Source organism: Hyla sarda, chromosome 11 (genome assembly GCF_029499605.1).
Source record: "Hyla sarda isolate aHylSar1 chromosome 11, aHylSar1.hap1, whole genome shotgun sequence".
Classification (NCBI taxonomy): domain Eukaryota; kingdom Metazoa; phylum Chordata; class Amphibia; order Anura; family Hylidae; genus Hyla; species Hyla sarda.
Window position 1 is genome coordinate 25,680,682 of NC_079199.1, and position 25,692 is coordinate 25,706,373.

Sequence of the window (25,692 nt, forward strand, 5' to 3'; positions counted from 1 at the left end):
CAGTTTAAGCCACAGCGGCTTTTTCATATCATATCCCATTTGAAATTAATGTAATCGACTGCAGAAAATCCGCTGTAGCCCAAACTTGCAGTGGAGACATAACTATGAACCTGCCAGTGTGAACGTACCCGGAGGCTAGATTTACACCTGTTGTTTTTGTTTCAGTTTTTCCCGAAAGAATAAAAAAAAATCCCAATGGTGTACTGTTCCAAAAAAATTATAAATCACAAAATCCGTGCACAGACCTTCAAATCTGCAACATTTTGGGGTCTGATGTGCTGCAGATCCTAGACAGCTTTTCCTATTGACTTTAAAGGGGTATTCCAGGCAAAACCTTTTTTTTATATATATCAACTGGCTCCGGAAAGTTAAACAGATTTGTAAATTACTTCTATTAAAAAAATCTTAATCCTTCCATTAGTTATTAGCTTCTGAAGTTTTCTGTCTAACTGCTCAATGATGATGTCACGTCCCGGGAGCTGTGCATGATGGGAGAATATCCCCATAGGAACTGCACAGCTCCCGGGACGTGAGTCATCAGAGAGCAGTTAGACAGAAAACAACAACTCAACTTCAGAAGCTAATAACTATTGGAAGGATTAAGATTTTTTAATAGAAGTAATTTACAAATCTGTTTAACTTTCCGGAGCCAGTTGATATATATAAAAAAAGTTTTGGCCTGGAATACCCCTTTAAAGGTTTTTTTTTTTTCCAAGACTACATAATATAACAGTTTTCTTCCAAAAACAGCGCCACACCTGGTTGTATGTGGCATTGCATCTATTTAATTCAGGCGTACGCAACCTTTGGCAGTGCAGATGTTTTGGACTACATCTCCCATGATGCTCCTAAAGCCAAAGCAGCGTGGTAGATGTAGTCTAAAACATATACAGTGCCGAAGGTTGGCTATGCTTGATTTGCTTAGATGGAACGGAGCCGCAATACAATCGTTGTATGCAAAGTATTTATAGACTGCTGTATATCCTATATGTATTATAGCTTATTTCTCATAGCTTGTTGCTCAGTGAGATCTTCAACAAAGACTTTATTTGCTGAGGTCCAAGCAGGCACACGCAGTGTTAATCACTTCACCGGCAGCAGAAACTTTCCATTCCCACATCCTGAGGGGGGAAAAAGTCTACAAAGAACAGAGCGGACCAGTCCAGGCGTCCTGATGTGGATACTGAAAAGTGTTAGGGATATATGGCATACAGGCACCTTATAAGTGCATTCATTTATATCAGTTTTCCCCAACCAGGGTGCCTCCAGCTGTTGCAAAACGACAACTCCCAGCATGCCCAGACAGCCGAAGGCTGTCTGGGCATGCTGGGAGTTGTGGTTTTGCAACAGCTGGAGGCACCCTGGTTGGGGAACACTGATATAAAGTGGTATTTCCCAACCAGGGTGCCTCCAGCTGTTACAAAACTACAACTCCCAGCATGCCCAGGCAGTCAAAGGCTTTCTGGGCATGCTGGGAGTTGTAGTTTTTCAACAGCTGGTGGCACACTGGTTGGGAAATACCGCTTTATATCATGGGTACATACATAATACGGTGATGACAGTAAATATTCCTCCTTTTTATTCTTTTTTTTTTTTTATAAAGGAACGCTGCATCACTCCTTTAATAGTTTTATTCACGCTGCAGGTATTCATTTTTTAAAAATTTTTTATTTTATATTTTTATGTATTTTCATACTTAAAGGGGTACTCCGCTGGAAAACAATTTTTTTTTTTTTATCAACTGGCACCAGAAAGTTAAACAGTTATGTAAATGACTTTATTTCAAAATCTTAATCCTACCAGTACTTATCAGCCGCTGTATGCTTCACAGGAAGTTCTTTTCTTTTTAAATTTCTTTACAGTCTGATCACAGTGCTCTCTGCTGACACCTCTGTCCATTTTAGGAACTGTCCAGTAGGAGCAAATCCCCATAGAAAACCTCAGCTGATAAGTACTGGAAGGATTAAGATTTTTTTAATAGAAGAAATTTACAAATATATTTAACTCTTTGGCATCAGTTAATAAAAAATAAAAAAAATAATATATAGATATATATTTTCCAGCAGAGTGCCCCTTTAAAGGAGGAACATTTATTCCCTATCCAAAGGAGCTCGACTGCTGGGACTCCCCCGCATGAGCTCCTGAGGAGCGTCGCCGCTTTGTGCGATGGGTCTACACGCTCCTTTTCTGGGGGGGATGGCAGCTTAAAAATGTCAGCAAATATCCTGCTGCCATCTGAGTTGCTCTTTAATGGGGTACTCCGCTGGAAATTATAATTTTTTTTTAAATTAACTGGTGCCAGAGTAATTCTATTAAAAGATCTTAACCCTTCCAGTACTGATCAGCTGCTGTATGCTCCACAGGAAGTTCTTTTCAAATTTCCTTTCTGTCTGACCACAGTGCTCTCTGCTGACACCTCTGTCCATGTCAGGAACTGTCCAGTAGGAGCAAATCCCCATAGCAAACCTCTCCTGCTCTGGACAGTTCCTGACATGGACAGAGGTGTCAGCCGAGAGCACTGTGGTCAGACAGAAAGGAAATTCAAAAAGAAAAGAACTTCCTCTGTACTATACAGCAGCTGATAAGTACTGGAAGGATTAAGATTTTTTTTAATAGAAGTAATTTAGAAATCCGGTAAACTTTCTGGCACCAAAATATTATTTTTCCCCCCAGTGCGCTACCCCTTTAAAGTGTCCAGATGGATTTCTTGCAACCAGCGGGTTATGGTCATGGGTACTTTTGGGTCTCAACGTGACCCCAATCTTTGACCTTAGTTACAACATGATTATGTTAAAGGGGTATTCCAGGCAAAAACTTTTTTTTTTTTTTTTTATCATCTGGCTCCGGAAAGTTAAACAGGTTTGTAAATTACTTCTATTAAAAAAATCTTAATCCTTCCAATAGTTATTAGCTTCTGAAGTTGAGTTGTTTTTCTGTCTAACTGCTCTCTGATGACTCACGTCCCGGGAGCTGTCCAGCTCCTATGGGGATATTTTCCCATAATGCAAGGGATATTCTCCCATCATGCACTGCTCCCGGGACGTGACATCATCATTGAGCAGTTAGACAGAAAACTTCAGAAGCTAATAACTATTGGAAGGATTAAGATTTTTTAATAGAAATAATTTACAAATCTGTTTAATTTTCCGGAGCCAGTTGATAGAGATAGATATGTAGATATATATAAAAAAGTTTTTGCCTGGAATACCCCTTTAAATCACTGTGTAGCCCTAGCCCAGTTTTTCCCAACAAGTGTGCCTCCAGCTGTTGCAAAACTACAACTCTCAGCATGCTGGGAGTTGTAGTTTTGCAACAGCTGTAGGCACACTTGTTAGGAAACACTGTCTTAGCCATATGCTGTAGCCGTTGCATGTGGACGAAACCATGCAAACATTCGCTTTTTTGAGTGTTTTTATTTTTTCATTGTTTATATTTATTTCTTGTTTATTTTAGCTACCCACCGACCTTTACCTCCCAGTATAGACAGGTCCGCTGTGCCTCACTTTATTGGAATAGATTTATTATAGTCTTCATTTTCTTGTCATAAAGCCCCTGGATTCTGTTTAAATAAATTGTAAATCTGTTTTCTTGCATGTATATGTATATTTATATTGTCTTTTTTTTTTGCTTTGTTTTCAGGCTTTACAATGACTAAATAGAGCTTTATAGGCCTCTTAGTGGGGAGATATGCAGAGAATAAAGCAGGTGAAATGGAAAGAGCTTGTGACCAAAGCAGAGGGCCTTGGGCTCTTTTGAGAGGATCAGGTGTAAGTCTATAGAATAGCATAATGAAGAGCATCCTTTGTATGCAGAGCATTGGGTAGCGTAGCAACTGTGCTGATGTATTAATAGATGTGGCTATTCTATATCCCGGCAGTGTGCACAGGCGTCATGGCCGGCTCAGCTTCAACTTCTGACCGCTGGTGCTGATGACACTCGGGTGGATTCTACTGTTTTTATAGTCTTAGGGCAGTGTTTTCCAACCAGGGTGCCTCCAGCTGTTGCAAAACTACAATTCCCAGCATGCCCGGACAGCCTTTGGCTGTCCGGGCATGCTGGGAATTGTAGTTTTGCAACAGCTGGAGGCACATTGATTGGGAAACACTGTCTTAGGGACTGGTTGTGGAGGTGGTATGTTCAGGTTGTATGACTGCAGCTGTACATAAACCCCGAGTAAGGCTGGGTTCACACTACGTTTTCTCCCATACGGGAGCGCATACGGCAGGAGGGAGCTAAAACCTCGCGCTCCCGTATGCCTTCGTATGCGCTCCCGTATGTCATTCATTTCAATGAGCCGGCCGGAGTGAAACGTTCGGTCCGGTCGGCTCAATTTTGCAGCGTATGCGCTTTTACGACCGGACCTCAAACCGTGGTTGACCACAGTTTTGGGTCCGGGGGAAAGGCGCATACGGCGCAAAAATGAGCCGATCGGACCGAACGTTTCACTCCGGCCGGCTCATTGAAATGAATTACATACGGGAGCGCATACGAAGGCATACGGGAGCGTGAGGTTTTAGCTCCCCCCTGCCGTATGCCCTCCCGTATGGGAGAAAACGTAGTGTGAACCGAGCCTAAGGCTGGGTTCACACTACGTTTTTGCCATACTGTTTTCAATCCGTTTTTCTAAAGAAAACCGTATGGCAAAAAAAACGGATGGAACAGTATGGAAAAAAAGTCAACTGTATGCGTTTTTAAACAGTATACTGTTTTTAAAAGTGTATACAGTTCTGTCAGTTTTTATAGAAAAAAAACCCATACGTTTTTGAAAATTTTGTCAATTTTTAATGGGAGGGGTCTTGGGTGGGGACTTTAGGATTCAAATGTGCATGTGCAAAGTAAAAACGTATTTTCCCGTATGGAACCGTATACATGTGCGTTTCCCATTGACATCCATGTTAAAAAAACGTATGCGGTTGCAGTACGGTTTTTAAACCGGAGACAAAATTGTGATCAACCACGGTTTTGACTCCGGTTTAAAAACCGTACTGCAACCGCATATGTTTTTTTTTTAACATGGACGTAAATGGGAAACGCACATGTATACGGTTCCATACGGGAAAAATGTATACGTTTTTACTTTGCACATGCACATTTGAATCCTAAAGTCCCCACCCAAGTCCCCTCCCATTAAAAATGGACAAAATTTTCAAAAACTTATGTTTTTTTTTTTTTAATAAAAACTGACGGAACTGTATGCACTTTCAAAAACAGTATACTGTTTAAAAACGCATACGGTTTACTTTTTTCCATACTGTTCCATCAGTTTTTATGCCATACGGTTTTCTTTAGAAAAAGATTGAAAACAGTATGGCAAAAACGTAGTGTGAACCCAGCCTAATAGACATCTAGACTGTGTTCACACGGCGGAATCCGACGGAGAAATTCAGCTTGGAAATTCAGTTGCAGCAGAATTCCATTGTTTTCAATGGGATTCTGCTGCACCGTGCATACGGCAGAATTTCCACGGCGGATACATCTGCCGTGGAAATTCCGATTACTGCCTCCTCGTCAGGCCCCTTTCACACTACAGGTATCAATCATCCTGTTAAAACCTCCCTCATTACTCCCGTCTAATAGTCCCGAAAACGGCCGAAAAAAAAAAAAAACATTCATGTCAATGGGATTTTTTGACCATCCTTTTGCATCAGGCGTGTCCGTTTTTACTAATCTCTCTGTTCTTTTTGGCCTGCGAAAAAAAAAAATGGAGCATGCGCAAATTTTTGTTCTGGCAAAAGGTGAAATAACGTCCGTTAAAATTTAACATTGAAGTCTATGGGAATCGGTGTTCACAAAAAATATCCGTTATGGTCTATATTTTTTTTTAATGATCAGTTTTTTTCGTACTGAGCATGCTCAGTACGGCATTACAACCATGAAGTCATATTGAAATAAAATAATGGACTATAAAAGGTGATAATGAATGGTAAATGTTTGTTATTTGGACAGAATCGGGGAGATTCTGAAAGAATTTTGCAAAAAAAAAAAAAAAATCTATTTCACGCCAAAATTTTGGCGGGAAAAAGTATCGATCACATTTTCAAAGAGCTTTGTGCTGCTGTTTGCACTGCTCATGCCAGTTTTGTAAAAGGGGGCGTGTCCACGTATATTGTCTGCTTTTCAGGATGTTTTCAAAGGGGTGAGAGTCCAGTTTACATAAAAAATTTCACACCAGCTTTTTAAAAGTGTAGAAATCACAGAAATTGTTGTAGTTTCATTGTGTTTTATTTTTTATTTTTTTTAGGAAATGGTGTTTAAGTACCGTAATAAAAAAAAAATAAAAATTATTGAAAAATGTTATTAAAAAAATATATATATATATATTTTTTTACTTGGTCAATGCACCTGCACTCACATTTAAGCTCAAAAATGTTTTATACAGTTATCGCTTGTCTGGGCACTAGTAACCATGGAATATTCCGTGAGATGTTTCTGCCAGAATTTTCTGGGATGTAAAATTTGGAGCAAAAATCTGCAATCTTGCCATCAAAATTGCCAATCTTGGCAATTTTGGCGCCCAAAAAATCCAATATGGCGCGAAAAGAAACAAGAGGCGCGGAAATGAATTTTCTAATATTTTCAAATTTTCAGAGCAACACAAAAGACCTTAGAAAATGTGAGGAGGAACAAAAAAAAGGTGTGAATAAGATCGCTGGAACAGAAGTTACAGTCGTTTTTGAGAATTTCCCCCACTGTCTTTTAGGGACTGGTTGTAGAGGTGGTATGTTCAGGTTGTATGACTACCGTATTTTTCGGACCATAAGGCGCACCGGGTTATAAGGCGCACTATCAAATGATTGACTGCTAATGGGTTTATTTTCATTAGAGATGAGCGTACTTACAGTAAATTCAATTCGTCACGAACTTCTCGGCTCGGCAGTTGATGACTTAACCTGCATGAATTAGTTCAGCCTTCAGGTGCTCCGGTGGGCTGGAAAAGGTGGATACAGTCCTAGGAAAGACTCTGCTAGGACTATATCCACCTTTTTCAGCCCACAGGAGCACCTGAAAGCTGAACTAATTCATGCAGGATAAGCCATCAACTGCCGAGCCGAGAAGTTCGTGACGAATCGAATTTACTGTAAGTTCGCTCATCTCTAATTTTCATACATAAGGCGCACCGGGTTATAAGGCGCATTAAATGAAACAAAACTCTGATAGCACAGCGGAGGAAGAGGACGCCAGCACGTTTCCGGCTAGAGGAAGTGCGCGAGCTGCACAAAACATCTTGTTCCGGTCAAGCCCCGTCCTCCACCGCAACTCCCCCACCTGAGCCCTGTATCCTGTCTGAAGGACTGCAATAAACCTACCCTGCTTGGTGAGTGCCGCCTACTTGTCTTTCTTCTCCGTTGAGTTTGAAATCCGCTTCGTAAGCATGTCTCTTACCAGGAGCCATTTTTGGGGCAGCGGGTATAGAAAATGAATGCACACAACTCCTGACTACGATGGCCATAATGCCCAATCCAAGCAGTGCTATAGTTATAGTTCTAGACATCTAGACTGTGTTCACACGGCAGAATCCGACGGAAAAATTCAGCTTGGAATTTCAGTTGCAGCAGAATTCCATTGTTTTCAACGAGATTCTACTGCAACGTACTCATGGCAGAATTTCTGTGTCGGATAAATCTACCGTGGAAATTCCGATTACTGCCTCCTCGGGCCCCTTTCACACTACAGGTATCATCCTGTTAAAACCTCCGTCATTACTCCCGTCAAAGGCTTGGTTCACACTACGGAATTTCCGCCTGCAATTCCGCTTTGATATTGCAGGTAGAAATTTTGCTTACTAAAATGTACTGTGTAGTGAATGGGTTTCCGTTCACAAATTCACACTTGGTAATTTGCGAAGCGGAATTTGTGAACGGAAAATCCGCTTGGAAATTTTCTCCTGAAGAAGGGTGTTGCCCATTCTTCAGGCAAAAAATACTCGCGGAACTTGGAGACTGCAATGTCCGCATGGTCCTGGTGCTGACTGATTCAGGAACTTTTCTGCCCGGAGATTCCGCAGTGTGAACCTAGCCTAATAGTCCCGAAAACGGCCGTCAAAAAACCCCATTCATGTCAATGGGATTTTTTGACCACCCTTTTGCATTAGGCGTGTCCGTTTTACTAATCTCCGTTGTTTTTGGCCGGCACAAAAGATAGAGCATGCTGTAAATTTTGTTCTGGAAGAAATAAAGGTGAAATAACGTCCGTAAAAATTTAACATTGAAGTCTATGGGAAATGGATGTTCACAAAATACATCCCTTATTGTCTGTTTTTTTTTTAATGATCCGTTTTTTGTACTGAGCATGCTCAGTACGGCATTACAACCAGGAAGTCATATGGAAATAAAATAACGCACTATAGCGAGTGATCATGAAGGGCACATGTCCGTTATTTTGACAGAATGTGCGTTAAAATTGGTCATCACTTATCATCCGTTGTATTCAGTTATTTTATCCATTTCTTCATGAATGATGGATGTCAGAATGCAGGAATATAACGGTAGTGTGAAAGGGACCTTAGACTTGACATATCTCTTATTTCTGCGTCATCCGCTTGAAAATGCACATCTGGCATAACATTCCGCTGTCTGCAATAGGTCCGTCAATACGCACTATTGCACTGTTTTTGGGGTACTTCATGCCACAAATTGATTACCCCTCCCCCCACCAATTTTGCACAAATTGTGCAGAAATATCGACATTTTTTTAATTTTACTTTAGTTTCCCAATGAAAATTGTCGAAAAAGTGGCAGCAATTTTTTTTTTTAACTGTTTCTTTGGCGAATACTTTTAAATTTAGAATTGTTAGACATAAAATTTAGTGCAACCGTTTCCCATTGAACTCAATGGGAAAATAACATTTTTTTGTGGACATCATTTTTTCTAAACATTAATGCCAGTTTTTGCTGTGTTATAAGTTTTCAAAAAGCATAAAAAACAACAACTTAGTGTGCACTTATCCTTAGGCAGGTTCGCACAGGCTTGTGTGGAATGTCCGCACAGAATTTTCCATGTGGACATTCAGCAGCAGCAGATGTTTCTACCGCAGAAATTGTGATTTTAGCGTCCGCCGAAACAATAGACCAGTTTATTCTTTCAGCACATTTTCCGAATGTGTGAACATAGCCTTAGGGTGAGCTCACAGGCAGCAGATTTGTTGCGGAATTTTGTGGTTGCCTTTAAACCAACCACATTCAGATTGGATGGAACAGAAAGGTATACTCTCATGCTATGTCCGCACAGAAAATCTCTATGAGGACATTGCCCCTGTTATGCCGGCGCTAGGACTGCTTAGGAATGCGCCGTCTCAGACGCCAATGCATTCCATGCCGAGTCTGTAGAAATAATGGACAGGTCTATTCTTTCTGCAGACACCGGAATTTACATTTCCACGCCAGATGTTTCCGGTATGGAAATTCTGCTATGTGAACAGTGCAGCAGAATCCTATTGGATTCAATGGGACTCTGCTGCTTTTTAAATCTCCATGCGGAATTCCGCACTGAAATTTTGCCGTGTGAACATAGCCTTACTTTGTCTCCTGTGGGGATTTTCAGTCCCAGAACAAAAGGCTCAGTTTGCCCCCTTCCTCAAACATTCACTAGTGCACAGACTCATGGGAATAAAAGGATAAGTAAAAATCGGGTACGGTGCTTTCCTCCATTAATAAACCTATATTCTTTATTCTAACCTAATATAACTAGGTATGAAGTCACTTCAGCCTTTGGTCACCTCTTACTCACATTGACCTTCAGAAACCAACAAAGAACATTTACGTAAGGAACAATCGGCTATTAAAAAGGTCCAAGTGACGTCATGGGTCAGACCAGTTGTATGCAAAGAGAAGTAATAATACAAAGAAGTATAGAACTTCATGTTAACCCCTTCCAAACATAAACACATAATAGTCCATCATTGTAAGTCATTCATTCTAGGTTGTAGTGAGGCCATCATGCTTGAGTGCCCAACGGTACCTAAAGGGTATGGAAACCAATTGAATTGCGGCACGCTCACAAAGTGTTGATGGGTTTCTATGGCAACCGGTAGTTTAACAAAAGCCCTCAAGGCTGCCATGACGTCTACTACCTAATAGGCAGTTAAAGCATTTAATATAGAAGTTTTACAGTTCCTCATAGAATACATTCCCGTCTGTACTTGTATATAATATGTATTAGTGCAATTGTTTTCAATAAGGGTCTATTCACACGTACAGGATCCTGTGCAGATTTGATGCGCAGGATTTGAAGCTATATTCAGTCATTTAGTTTACATTAAAATCTGCAGCAGAAATTCCTGAGCATTCACTGTACGTGTGAATAGACCCTAAGGGTTTGTTCACACATAGAGGATCTGCTTCATAATTTTTGCTGCATGTTTTGTGCAGCAGATATTGCTACCCATTAACTTCAGCGAAATCCGCTGCAGAAAATATGCAGCAGATCTTGTACTTGTGAACATATCCTAAAAGAGAAATTTTCAGATTTTTAACCTCAAATGGGTATGAATGCCTATCCATGTGTACTCAATAGAAACTAGGCCCTTGATCAAGTGCTAAAATGGAAAGCAACCATTGAAGCAACCATGTGAGGCTGGGTCCACACTACGTTTTGTCCCATACGGGAGCGCATACGGCAGGAGGGAGCTAAAACCTCGCGCTCCCGTATGTGACCGTATGCGCTCCCGTATGCCATTCACTTCAATGAGCCGACCGGAGTGAAACGCTCGGTCCGGTCGGCTCATTTTTGCGCCGTATGCGCTTTTACAACCGGACCTAAAACCGTGGTTGACCACGGTTTTAGGTCCGGTTGTAAAAGCGCATACGGCGCAAAAATGAGCCGACCGGACCGAACGTTTCACTCCGGTCGGCTCATTGAAATGAATGACATACGGGAGCGCATACGGTGACATACGGGAGCGCGAGCTTTTAGCTCCCCCCTGCCGTATGCGCTCCCGTATGGGAGAAAACGTAGTGTGAACCCAGCCTAACATAGAACCATAGTTTGTAAAGTATATCCGTTCCTCATTTTTCTACCAATTCTGCTGCAGTGTTGGTCCAGAGGAAGACAATGTTAATGCTGTATTACTGTATGGGAAGTGTAGGGCTAGACACGGGCCTGACTTCCTTCCCCTCCCAAAGATAACAGCTCATCACTGCGCTGGCTTCTATTAAAGGGGTATTCCAGGAAACCCCTTTTATTTTTTTTTATTTTTTTGTTATAATTAGAGATGAGCGAACTTACAGTAAATTCGATTCGTCACAAACTTCTCAGCTCGGCAGTTGATGACTTTTCCTGCATAAATTAGTTCAGCTTTCCGGTGCTCCGGTGGGCTGGAAAAGGTGGATACAGTCCTAGGAGACTCTTTCCTAGGACTGTATCCACCTTTTCCAGCCCACCGGAGCACCGGAAAGCTGAACTAATTTATGCAGGAAAAGTCAGCAACCGCCGAGCTGAGAAGTTCGTGACGAATCGAATTTACTGTAAGTTCGCTCATCTCTAGTTATAATACATTTGAGTTTTTTATAAGGTTGTTTGCAGGTTATTACCTAGTGAGGGGTTTCCCAACCAGGGTGCCTCCAGCTGTTGCAAAACTACAACTCCCAGCATGCCTGGACAGCCGAAGGCTGCAAAATGCCTCTGCAAAATGAAAGAAGCGAGCTGATTGGTTGCTATGGGCAACTCAGCAACTTTTCCTCAGGACAGGTTTTGATAAATCTCCCCCACAGTCCCCATTGCACCAAAGAGCGCATTTGTATATTTAATTTAAAAAAAAACAACAACTCTTCATACTTCGTTGTACAATAAAGTCCTATATTCAGCAATACCAGCTGTTTATTATAGTAGAAAAAAACCCTCATCTTTCAGAAGGTTTGTAGAATAACGTCTTTGCCTTGCTGCGTATTAGATCTGGCCTACAAAATGCGAATGCAGCCAGACATGACCTCATGACACATGCGTGTAACTCAGCTGGGAACTGAAAAAGATAACTCTGAGATGACAACATAGCATTCTGGATAAGGGAGAGCAGGAAGAGCGGCTGGGGACTGCAGCGCTGCGGACAAAACTGACAGGCATCGGGAACACTGGCTGGTGTTTTGGAACAGTTCCTTCTGTGAAAGGATTTCCGAAAATACATTTTTGGTTTGTATAAGGTTGTTTGCAGGTTATTACCTACTGCAGTGTTTCCCAACCAGGGTGCCTCCAGCTGTTGCAAAACTGCAACTCCCAGCATGCCCGGACAGCCTTTGGCTGTCCGGGCATGCTGGGGGTTGTAGTTTAGCAACAGCTGGAGGCACCCCAGTTGGAAAACACTGACTTAGTGAGTGTTGTATCCAAAAAACAGGATAATTCCTTAGATTGCATTAAAAGTGGAATTTAAAGGGGTACTCCCGTGGAAAACTTTTTTTTTATTTTTTTTTAAATCAACTGGTACCAGAAACTTAAACAGATTTGTAAATTACTTCTATTTAAAAATCTTAATCCTTCCAGTACTTTTCTGCTTCTATTTGCCTCACAGGAAGTTCTTTTCTCTCTGAATTTCCTTTGTGTCTGACCACAGTGCTCTCTGCTGACATCTCTGTTCATTTTAGGAACTGCACATCCCCATAGAAAACCTCTCCTACTATGGACAGAGGTGTCAGCAGAGAGCACTGTGGTCAGACTGAAAAGTAAATTCAAAAAGAAAAGAACTTCCTGTGGAGCAAATAGAAGCTGATTAGTACTAGAAGGATTAACATTTTTAAATAGAAGTAATTTACAAATCTGTTAAACTTTCTGGCATCAGTTGATTTAAAAAATAAATAATGTTTTCCAGGGGAGTACCCCTTTAACGCTGTTTGGCTTCTGACCAATTCCCAATTTCCAAATTTTTAGGCATTTCGCTCAGTCTTTTGAGGTTTTAGGCATTACTCTAGTCTTAGGAAAGCTGAGTGACGTCCACTTATTGGAATGTTTGCTTAGAAATGACCTGGTCTATGGAGAAAGCAGTCTAGAACAGATGGTGCATTTGTGCTTTGTACAGTGCTTGTTGCGTGCCTACAGAATACACAATGGGGCAGGTTCGTCGATAGGGTAATGGGGGGGGGGGGGGGTGTTAGTGCTTTTGGATATTTGGGTACAAGTTTTCTCATCTTAGTCTTGTTTTAGCTTAGTTCTTCCCAACCAGTGTGCCTCCAGCTGTGGCAAAACTACAACTCCCAGCATGAATTTGTAATTGTCATAACATGATGTGTGTATATGAGTAGCATTGTTACTGGCAGTGGACTTCATATAACTCATATCTGACATTTATCTGCAGTTTTCCCCTCTGCAGCGTCTATCTCTGTTCACTTTGGAGCCAAGCATAGGGAAAACTGATGATCAGAGTTTAACTGCTAGAGATATAGAGGCAGGATCTGCTTTTTTCTATCGTACTTAACATTACATAGCAGTACTAAGCAGTATTGGTGCGAATCTAGCAATGAGGTGACAACACTTACGGCTCGTCCACACTACAGACATTTTCTTCTGATTGCCCCTTTGATCTTATTCGGAGGCTGCTGCTTAGTTCACGCTTACTAGAGCAGTGTTTCCCAACCAGGGTGCCTCCAGTTGCTGCAAAACCAAAGCTCCCAGCATGCCTGGACAGCCTGGGCATGCTGGGAATTGTAGTTTTGCAACAACTGGAGGCACCCTGGTTGGGAAACACTGTACTAGAGGCAGCAGCATCTCTGCATCTTTTGCTTTCTCCCTGTGTCCCTCACTTATCCTCTCCCTCCATTTACTTCTATAGGGAACGATGTAACCTGATCTCTCAGTGAGTAAATATTTATTTATTTTATTTTTTATAATCTATTTTTCTAAGGACTTGGTTTACTAGTGAATGGAGAATAAGTGATCAATGCGTAGGCATGAAAGAGGAGAGGAGTCTAAAAAGTGAAAAAATATGTATTTTTTGTTGTTGTTTATCTTCTTTTTGTATTACTGATATATGACACAAAATAAAAAACCTAGCTTGCACTTTAAAGGGGTAAACATTATATATATATATATATATATATATATATATATATATATATATATATATATATATATATATAATATTTTTTTATTTATTTATTTTTTTTTTTAAATCAACTGGTGCCAGAAAGGTAAACAGATTAGTAAATTCCTTCTATTTAAAAATCTTATTCGTTCCAGTACTTATCAGCTGCTAAAAGCTCCACAGGAAGTTCTTTTCTTTTTGAATTTCCTTTCTGTCTGACCACAGTGCTCTCTGCTGACACCTCAGTCCATTTTAGAAACTGTCCAGAGAAGGAGCAAATCCCCATAGCAAACCTATCCTGCTATGGACAGTTCCTAAAATGGACAGAGGTGTCAGCAGAGAGAACTGTGATCAGACAGAAAGAAAATTCTAAAAGAAAAGAACTTCCTGTGCAGTATTTAGCAGCTGATAAGTACTGGAAGGATTAAGATTTTTAAATAGAAGTAATTTACAAATCTACAAACGCAGCAGAAAAGGGGAGGGCACTCTTAGGAACAATATCAACTTATATCAGTAGAACGGTCCTCGGTGACCTGTGTCAGTGTCTTCTGCTGGGTGCACATACAATAGTATGAAGTATCCAAAGTAAATACAAAAAGGGCGCACGTACGTGCACTCACCCCAAAGTAGAGACAATCAGGTGAGAAGGTCCGGTAATGGGGTACCGGGTCTCGACATCGGCGCTGGCGTGTGGCGCTCAGAGGCTACGCCGGCAGTTTCGCACGTAAGTGCCTGCTTCTTCCGGCCTCTTAAGAGGCCGGAAGAAGCACGCACTTACGTGCGAAACTGCCGCTACCGGACCTTCACACCGGATTGTCTCTACTTTGCGGTGAGTGCACGCACTTCGTTACCGGACACCCCGTTACAGGACCTTCGCACCTGATTGTCTCTACTTTGCGGTGAGTGCACGCACCCCGTCACCGGACCTTCACACCTGATTGTCTCTACTTTGCGGTGAGTGCACGCACCCCGTTACCGGACCTTCACACCTGATTGTCTCAACTTTGCGGTGAGTGCACGCACCCCGTCACCGGACCTTCACACCTGATTGTCTCTACTTTGCGGTGAGTGTATGCACCCCTTTACCGGACCTTCACACCTGATTGTCTCTACTTTGCGGTGAGTGTATGCACCCCTTTACCGGACCTTCACACCTGATTGTCTCTACTTTGCGGTGAGTGTATGCACCCCTTTACCGGACCTTCACACCTGATTGTCTCTACTTTGCGGTGAGTGCACGCACCCCGTTACCGGACACCCCGTTACCGGACCTTCACACCTGATTGTCTCTACTTTGCGGTGAGTGCACGCATCCCGTTACCGGACCTTCACACCTGATTGTCTCTACTTTGCGGTGAGTGCACGCACCCCGTTACCGGACACCCCGTTACCGGACCTTCACACCTGATTGTCTCTACTTTGCGGTGAGTGCACGCATCCCGTTACCGGACCTTCACACCTGATTGTCTCTACTTTGCGGTGAGTGCACGCACCCAGTTACCGGACCTTCACACCTGATTGTCTCTACTTTGCGGTGAGTGCACGCACCCCGTTACCGGACACCCCGTTACCGGACCTTCACACCTGATTGTCTCTACTTTGCGGTGAGTGCACGCATCCCGTTAAAGGACCTTCACACCTGATTGTCTCTACTTTGCGGTGAGTGCACGTACGTGCCCTTTTTGTATTTAATTTACAAATCTGTTTAATTTTCTGGCACCAGTTGAATAAAAAAAAATAATAATAATAAATTCCAGTGGAGTACCCCTTTAAAGCTTTGTCAGTTCCTTTTTGTTGGCATGCACGTTGTCTGTTGTGTTTTGTTGTTTTGTACATTATTCCACTCACTGGTGCTGCTCGGTTGCTCTTAAATGACCTCTGTGTTTGACAGAACAGGATTTGGGGGTGGTGTACCATCTAGGTTAATAGCTGACCTGTCTGCCCAGGAAGCAGGGAGCGTCTCTCCTAACCAGTGATTCATGCAAAATAAGCCAGGTGTGCCAGGCATGTGAGCTGCAAACCCATTACCAACCTGAGCATTGTCTTGGATGGAAAAGGTTTATGAAATAGTTGGCATTTGTGACACATTGTGGTGAACTTGCTGTAAGCTCCTCCCTATGTAAGTGTGTCTGGATGTACAAATGAACTCTAATTTCATAGATTTTCAAGTATTTGTCATTACACTTATTTATTTTTGGTCAGGAAACCCCTGGCGGTTCACTTAGAACAGTTGCACATGCAGTTGTTTGTATTGTATTTGCGTACAACATAGCGGCTCAGTAGTTGGCATTGTTAGGCTCCTTTCACACTATACTGTTGTTCCGTTCAAAGACCCGTTACAATGTCCCGCTAAAGGGGTACTCCGCTGCTCAGCGTTTGAAAGAAACTGTTCCTTCCGAATGCTGGAGCCGGCATAGCTCCGCCCCCTCATGACGTCATTCCCTCCCCTCTCAATGAAAGTCTATGGGCGGGGCAATGACCTCACAAGCTCTCGGTGTCGGCTCCAGCGTTCCAAACACTGAGCAGCGGGGTACCCCTTTAAGAAAACCCTTAAAAACAACTGTTAAAAAATACGTTCTCACCCGTTATGAATAACGGGTGTTATTTGTGACTGGAGAAAAATTTGTGCATGTGACGTTTTTTTTTTCCTCCCGTCACAAATAACGTTCGTTACTCATAACGGATGAGAATGGAAAATCAAAAAATCCCATAGACATGGGATTTTTTTAACGCCCGTTTTTATAAAGGGTACTCCGGTGGAAACTTATTTATTTATTTTTCTTTTAAATCAACTGGTGGCAGAAAGTTAAACATATTTGTAAATGACCTCTATTAAAAAATCTTAATCCTTCCAGTACTTATTAGCTGCTGAATACTACAGAGGAAATTATTTTCTTTTTGGAACACAGAGCTCTCTGCTGACATCACTGTCCATTTTAAGAACCGTCCAGAGTAGGAGAAAATCCCCATAGCAAACATACGCTGCTCTGGGCAGTTCCTAAAATGGACAGAGATGTCAGCAGAGAGCACTGTGCTCGTGATGTCAGCAGACAGCTCTGTGTTCCAAAAAGAAAATAATTTCCTCTGTAGTATTCAGCAGCTAATAAGTACTGGAAGGATTAAGATTTTTTTTTTAATAGAAGTAATTTAACTTTCTGGCACCAGTTGATAAAAAAAAAAAAAAAAAAGTTATTCACAAGAGTACCCCTTTAATTTTGTTTGCAATGACTGTTCATGACCTTATGGAAAAAAAATCCAAATGCATGGCCTTTCAGTGCTGTCACTATGTTGCAGACTTTCTTTATAGCCGACGTCTTTGGTGACTTAAGCTGCATGGGAGACGCCTTTCTCTGAACATCATAAGAAATTGCAGACATTAACTATTTAAACTCCTTACACACACACACAAAAAAAAAAGAATAGCATCATAAGCTGTGGAACCGGTAATACAGGACGATGGCTAATATACAAGGGGAAAAAACCCTATGATCCTCCTTGGATATCTGCTCCTTTCATGGATTGTTGTCGGTGAATTGCTGTTCTGTTATGCAGTCATACATTGGTAAGGGAACACACCTGCCGGGGATGTAATGTCTTGGAGAATTATCCCTGAACATTTTGTATCATCTGAAGCCCAAACTGAGGTGACGATAAGATGGTTCTTCCTCTAGTGCCATCTGCTCACACCGACCTCCTACCGTAGCCGTGGAGAAAGAACTTTTTCTCAATGAACATAAACAGTTCGTTCTTATTTTCAGAGAGCATGGCAATGCGAAAATGATTGTTCATGCAGTTACATAAAAAGGCATATTATGATAGGAAACCACTGTGAAAAGTTCTAGTAAAGTGGCTTTTCAATATACAAGTCTTTCAGAAATAGCACACCCCTGGCATGAAAAGGGTTAAAGAGAACCTTCATTGACAACCATGGCTTCTCATTGGAGTCATCTTGAAGACAATTTAAAGGGGAATGCGATCTGGAGAGAACGGTGTGAACCGGCACCGATAGAACTATGAAATGTAACCGTATAATAATGGGAGGACTATGTGTATGAAGACTGTGTGAGCTGGATGATAGTTTGAAAACCGGGATGTCCGGAGGTGCTCACGCTATAGTAAAGGTATCAAATAGAGATGAGCGAACTTACAGTAAATTCGATTCGTCACAAACTTCTCGGCTCGGCAGTTGATGACTTTTCCTGCATAAATGAGTTCAGCTTTCAGGTGCTTCGGTGGCTGGAAAAGGTGGATACAGTCCTAGGAAAGAGTCTCCAGCCCACCGGAGCACCTGAAAGCTGAACTAATTTATGCAGGAAAAGTCATCAACTGCCGAGCCGAGAAGTTTGTGACGAATCGAATTTACTGTAAGTTCGCTCATCTCTAGTATCAAACTATATAAAACGATAAGAAGAAAAGAAAACGGAGCACTCACACGATGACTGTATTCAAGGCTGGTAAGACAGCATCAAGGGGTATCTTTCCTTTCTTTAGCAGGGAGGCGGTAGATGATCCGGGGGGGGGGGGGGCATGCCGGCGTCTGAGGCTCCCCCCGGATCATCTACCGTATCCCCGCTAAAGAAAAGAAGATACCCCTTGATGATGGCTTACCTGCCTTGAATACAGTCATCGTGTGAGTGCTCCGTTTTCTTTTCTTCTTATCGTTTTATCTAATTTAAAGGGGTACTCCACCCCTAGACATCTTATCCCCTATCCAGAGGACCCCCGCAATCTCTGCTGCGGCACCCCATTCATCCGGTGCACAGAGCGAAGTTCGCTCCGTGCCTGATGACTAGTGATGCAACGCAGGAGACTCGTGATGTCACGATCACGTCCCCTCGTGATGTCATGGCCACGCCCCTCATGACGTCACGGCCACGCCCCCTCATGATGTCACATCCTCCCTCTCAATGCTAATGTTAGATATAAGTTGGCGTACTGGCAGAAAGTTATGACGATGTTTACGTTGTACCTGTGCGGGGCTCATTCCGGGGGATTTATCAAAACCCGTCCAGAGGAAAAGTTTCTGAGTTGCCCATAGCAACCAATCAGGTCGCTTCATATCACTGAAAAATGAAGGCAGCGATCTGATTGGTTGCTATGGGCAACTCAGCAACATTTCCTCTGGACAGGTTTTGATAAATCTCCCCCAATGTGTTCAGTAGATTGAACATAGACTTCTAGTCACTGCGCCCTGTCCATTTCCGATTGTATAATGCATATTCGAGTGAAGTCCGCGGAAAGAGTAGACTTGTTTATGCCGGAATCTGGATTTCTGCAACAGAAACATCCCATTGGAATACAAAACTGGAGCACAATCCTATTGGAATCACAATCACTGGATTGGGATTTCTGCTTTATGGTATTGGTGAATTTAAAGGGGTACTCTGGTGGAAAACTATTTTATAATTTTTATTTTTTATTTTTTATCAACTGGTGCCAGAAAGTTAAACAGATTTGTAAATTACTTCTATTAAAAATTCTTAATTCTTGCAGTCCTTGTTAGCTGCTGTATACTACATAGAAAATTCTTTTCTTTTTGGATTTCTTTTCTGACACGACCACAGTGCTCTCTGCTGACAACTCTGTCCATGTCAGGAACTGTCCAGAGTAGAAGGTGTTTGCTATGAGGATTTTCTCCTGCTCTGGACAGTTCCGGACATGGACAGAGGTGTCAGCAGAGAGCAATGTGTTCAGAAAGAAAAGAACTACACAACTTCCTCTGTAGTATACAGCAGCTAAGTACTGGAAGGATTAAAGGGGAATTCCAGGAAAAAACTTTTTTTTATATATATATCAACTGGCTCCAGAAAGTTAAACAGATTTGTAAATTACTTCTATTAAAAAATCTTAATCCTTTCAGTACTTATGAGCTTCTGAAGTTAAGGTTGTTCTTTTCTGTCTAAGTGCTCTCTGATGACACGTGTCTCTGGAACCGCCCAGTTTAGAAGCAAATTCCCATAGCAAACCTCTTCTAAACTGGGCGGTTCCCGAGACACATGTCATCAGAGAGCACTTAGACAGAAAAGAACAACCTAAACTTCAGAAGCTCATAAGTACTGAAAGGATTAAGATTTTTTAATAGAAGTAATTTACAAATCTGTTTAACTTTCTGGAGCCAGTTGATGTATATAAAAAAGTTTTTTCCCCTGGATAACCCCTTTTTAAGAATTAAGTATGTTGATATTTCTTGCAACAGTTCATTTAAAAAACAAAAAACAAAAAACGCAATAGTTAAGCCATTTACTCTCCAAAGGCTGATCATGTGCAAAATAAAAAAAATAAAATAAAAATCTCAGATATTTAGATATTTTATTGGCTGCGGTTATAGCGAGGATTGCGAATGACACCGCACTAGTCAGGTAAATCCTTCCACAGAACCTTTTTTTTTTATTTATTCTTTTATTCTTTTTATTTTTTTTTTTGGTTTTTTTTGCAAGACATAGTAAAGCTTCACAGAAATGGTGATTCTCTGACTTCATTGTAAACGTAATTTTTTTTTTCATCTTTACAGTTGATAATGGAAGCACAAAGGGTCAGGGTTTTGCTGCCTCGGTGCATTGTGGGTAAACAGTACAGGCGATGGCCTTGGTTTGAAGCTTGGCCAATCTGTACTAGATTCCGGACATCCTTCTAGAATTTACAATATGTGCGATATGCGGATACCCCTCACACCCCTCACTTTTTTTTTCTTCTTCTTCCCTACGATCTAATCTGAGGGTCGGTACAAGGTATTTGAGCATTTGTCCTCGATAATCGCTGCTACCTGAGCCGGCCTTGTGTTTTATTGCAGCATCGCAGAGCTATTAAAATGCACAAAAGCACAGCGTGGCGGAAGCGAACGCGAGAAAATATCAAATGCATACAGCTAGAGATGAGCGAATTTACAGTAAATTCGATTCGTCACGAACTTCTTGGCTCGACAGTTGATAACTTTTCCTGCATAAATTAGTTCAGCTTTCAGGTGCTCCCGTGGGCTGGAAAAGGGGGATACAGTCCTAGGAGACACTTTTCTAGGACTGTATCCACCTTTTCCAGCCCACCGGAGCACCTGAATGCTGAACTCATTTATGCAGGATAAGTCATCAACTGCCGAGCCGAGAAGTTCGTGACGAATCGAATTTACTGTAAATTCGCTCATCTCTACATACAGCTTTCATTAGAGGTCCATCTGGACGGCGAACAAGGACGCAAGCAGTGGAAAACGTGTTTCATCAACTTTATTATTCTTCTTCTTATTTTTTTTTTTTTTAAACTAACCCCTATCTCTTTTAAAACAAAGATGTACTTTGGATTGTATATATAAAAAAAATAAATAAAATTATAATAATAATAATAAATAAACCTTTGGCAATTGACAACTGCTTCCTCCCCTATAATGCTGGAAGTTGTTGCTTTGCAACAGCTGGAGGCACTTGGGGAAATTATCAGATTGTTTTAACTAGGAAGTCAAGTGTTTCCCAACCAGGGTGCCTCCAGCTGTTTCAAAACTACAACTCCCAGCATGCCCGGACAGCCGTTGGCTGTCCGGGCATGCTGGGAGTTGTAGTTTTGCAACAGCTGGAGGCACCCTGGTTGGGAAACACTGGTCTATATACACACAATAAGCCATTTAGTTTTTATTTTGTTCACTTTCAGGCTATGTTCACACCACGGAATTTCCACACAGAGTCTCCGTGTGGACATTCTGTAAACTGCGGGTGCCGGCATAAACATGCCGGCGCTAGGACCGCACAGGAATGCACCGCCTTGTAGATGGCGAGGCATTGTGTGCGGTGTCTGCAGAAAGAGTGAACATGTCCATTCTTTCTGTGGACACGGAAAACGGAATTTCCATGGCGGCAACATCTGGCACGAAAATTCCGCCGTGTGTACAGCGCAGCACAATCCTGTTGAATTCAATGGGACTCTGCTACAGGGGAATCTCCGTGCTGAATTCCAATGCGGAATCCGGTACGGAATGTCCGACTTGTGAACATGACCTTAAAGTACTACCACTCTCTGCAGCGGAAAAATCTGCACCACATTGCGTGGGTTTGTTACAGATTTTCTGCAGCAGTTATCCTTTGCAAATAAAAAATTAAATCAATGCAGTTCCGCAGTGTTTTTTTATTATTCCCTCCCCCCCCCGCATTAGAATACGATAAACGAAAGCATTGTTGCGCTATTTGACACCAAAATTCATGCAAATTTAAAAAATACATTACGGGACAATTTCCGCATGAGATGTATAGCAGAGATTTATATACAAGTTTGATTTATTTTATTATTTTTTATTTACGGTATGTATTTAATTTTTTCATTCATTTTTTTTTTTAAATCTTATTCGTTTTGCAGCTAAAGTAAATAATGCAGATTTTCCGCATTCATCATTTTTTTAAAATCCTATTCGTTTTGCAGCTAAAGTAAATAATGCAGATTTTCTGCATTCATTCATTTTTTTTATCTTATTCGTTTAGCATCTAAAGTAAATAATGCAGATTTTCCGCATTCATTCATAATTTTTGTTTAAATCTTATTCGTTTTGCAGATAAAGTAAATAATGCAGATTTTCCGCATTCATTCATTCATTTTTTTTATCTTATTCGTTTTGCAGCTAAAGTAAATAATGCAGATTTTCCGCATTCATTCATTCATTCATTCATTTTTTTATCCTATTCGTTTTGCAGCTAAAGTAAATAATGCAGATTTTCCGCATTCATTCATAATTTTTTTTTTAAATCTTATTCGTTTTGCAGCGAAATAATGCAGATTTGCCGCATTCATTAATTTTTTTTTATCTTATTTGTTTTGCAGCTAAAGTAAATAATGCAGATTTTCCACTCCGGAATATAACAAAAATAGAAAGCACTAACACGAGATGGGAATAAACAAGTATATGAATAGTAAATTAAGTAGTGACTGTAAAAGACAATGCAATAGTGAGGGGGATGGGGATAATAAAAAAAATAAGTATATAGGTTATTGAAGGCTTCTGTATATTTTTGAGCATTGGCTGGGTCAATGATTGCAAGGATGATCATTTCTGCATATAGTACATGTGAACTACATTGAGTCATTTACTGTGTAGCAAATGCAAACCCCACTTTCCACCTAGTAAAATCGACATAATATTGTACCATTACAATTTCGCACGTCAGTGTCTGTAATAGTATTTCTTATAATCCAACTGAAGAGTAATGGTTATTGTAGGGTATAGGGGAGCCGCATGTCTGATGTGCAAGGACAAGAATGTTTCCCAGCAATAAGGAAGCAATAAGGAATCTCTGGCATTTATCATTGCTGCTAACATGATGATGTGTAAACATAAATTGGCAGTATAAACTTTTTTTTTAAAGGGGTTATTCAAGAAACAACTTTATATATATATATATATATATATATATATATATATATATATATATATATATATATATATAATAAACTGGCTCCAGAAAGTTAAACAGATTTGTAAATTACTTCTATTAAAAAATCTTAATCCTTTCAGTACTTATGAGCTTCTGAAGTTAAGGCTGTTTTTTTCTGTCGAAGTGCTCTCTGATGACACCTGTCTCGGGAACCGTCCAGTTTAGAAGCAAATCCCCATAGCAAACCTCTTCTACTCTGTGCAGTTCCCGAGACAAGCAGAGATGTCAGCAGAGAGCACTGTTGCCAGACAGAAAACAACAACTCAACTTCAGCAGCTGATAATTATTGGAAGGATTAAGATTTTTTTTATAGAAGTAATTTACAAATCTGTTTAACTTTTTGGATCCAGTTGAGATATATATATGTATATATATATATATATATATATATATATATATATATATATATATAAAAAGTTTTTTTCCTTGAATACCATGTTGTTAAAAACCCCAGACCTACCCCCCCCTACCCCTGTAGCTTCTGGTCCAGCAAATTCCAGTGCCTGCATAGCCAATCGCTGGCTGAGACTGGACACCACTATGGGCACTAATTGTTTGAGCGGGCAGTTCCTGTGCCATCTGAGTGACACACAACCCGAAATAACCACGGAGACCAGCAGAGGACAAGGGCCGGCAGTGTGGCACCGGTAGGTGACCAGAAGAGATGAGTATCTGACACCAGCCCTGGAACAAAATTTTGTTCTACCCAGACAATACCTTTTAATTGTCTTTGCGTCACACTTCAATACTTTAAAATGTATTCCCTATCCACAGGATATTGAGATAAGCATCTGATCGCCCCCCACGGTCAGACGAGCGCTGTACTTGGGTATCTCCGACGATCTGGTAGAGAATGCATGGAACATGTGCCAACACGTTTCTCCTATTGTGGAGATAGTGGGGGGGCGGGGGGTTTGCAACAGCTGGAGGCACCCTGGTTGGGAAACAGTGCCCTATCCTGTGGATTGGGAATATGTTTTGAATTACTGGAGCTTCCTCATTTGAAAATATTTTGACTTAAAGGGGTACTCCGGCTCTAAGGCATCTTATCCCCTATCCAAAGGCCGTTGGCTGTCCGGGCATGCTGGGAGTTGAAGTTTTGCAACATCTGGAGGGCCACAGTTTGAGACCACTCTTTTAAGTGTATTCACCGAAGCTTATCGGTGCAGCTCACCCTCCCATCTAGACCGCGGCACGAACGAGACCGGACCCAGGTCTTCTGGAGTAAAAGAACAAAGAAGGCAAAGTCCAGCGCAGTGTCGAAGCAATACGTGAGGTTTATTCAGCAATCAGCCAACATGGAGAACAGTTGACGCGTTTCAGCCACGGTAAGCAGCCTTATTCATACGCCGTGGCCGAAACGCGTCACCTGTTCTCCATGTTGGCTGATTGCTGAATAAACCTCACGTATTGCTTCGACACTGCGCTGGACTTTGCCTTCTTTAGTGTTTTGGACTCTTTTCGCAGGCTACATTTCCAGGGCTGATCAAGATGAAACCCCCCCCTCTTGGATAGCCTGCCATGACCTGGTGCACGCTGTACCCAATTGTTGCACATATTTTTCTTCTCATTGCTTTACAGTGATGTACGTTGTATTATAATTTATATTTCTAATATTATACTTGTTTTAGTCTAGTTTTTTTTTTTTTTTGTCATGGTTTGGCTTTTGCCATTAGTGTCCCCAAACATTCACTGGAAATATGTTGCAGTGTAGTGGGACCTTTCCCTTCATATGATGATGAGGTTCTGTATATGGGATGATGCACTTAAAGGGGTACTCCGGTGAAAAACTTTTTTTTTTTGTAAATCAACTGGTGCCAGAAAGTTAAACTGATTTGTAAATTACTACTATAAAAAAAAATCTTAATCCTTCCAAAACTTATTAGCGGCTGTATACTACCGAGGAACTTCTTTTCTCTTTGGGTTTCTTAACTGTCACGACCACAGTGCTCTCTGCTGACACCTATGTCCAGACACTTTTACTCTACATGTATGTAAGCCTGTTTTTTTTTTTTTTTACCTGAGGAAGAAGCATGTGCAAGCCTCGAAACGCGTTGTGATTTGGCTTTAATAAAGATGATGTTTATTTGAAACCAACATCGAAGTGGATTGCGCTATTATTCCGTTTTTCCGTTTTTTTCTGTCTGCTCTCTCTCCACCTCTGTCCATGTCAGGAACTGTCCAGAGCAGGAGAGGTTTGCTATGGGGATTTGTTCCTACTCTAGACAGTTCCTGACCTGGACAGAGGTGTCAGCAGAGAGCACTGTGGTCAGACAAAAAAGA

At 41.3% G+C, this 25,692-nt stretch overlaps 1 protein-coding gene across 6 annotated transcripts in view; it reads left to right on the forward strand.

Moving 5' to 3' along the window:
- Positions 1–25,692, forward strand: part of PRKD1 (protein kinase D1) — a 170,244-nt gene that overhangs the window by 39,089 nt on the left and 105,463 nt on the right. For 2 of the 6 annotated variants that reach the window (XM_056547343.1, XM_056547342.1), the window contains exon 2: positions 3,640–3,767. The exons of 3 other annotated variants lie outside the window; for them this stretch is intronic. In XM_056547343.1, coding sequence (XP_056403318.1) covers positions 3,711–3,767 — 57 coding nt within the window. In that variant the 5' untranslated portion in view covers positions 3,640–3,710. Of the gene's footprint in view, positions 1–3,639; positions 3,768–12,016; positions 12,124–25,692 lie in introns of those variants that run through there. One more of the 6 variants, XM_056547346.1, reaches the window with a different exon arrangement.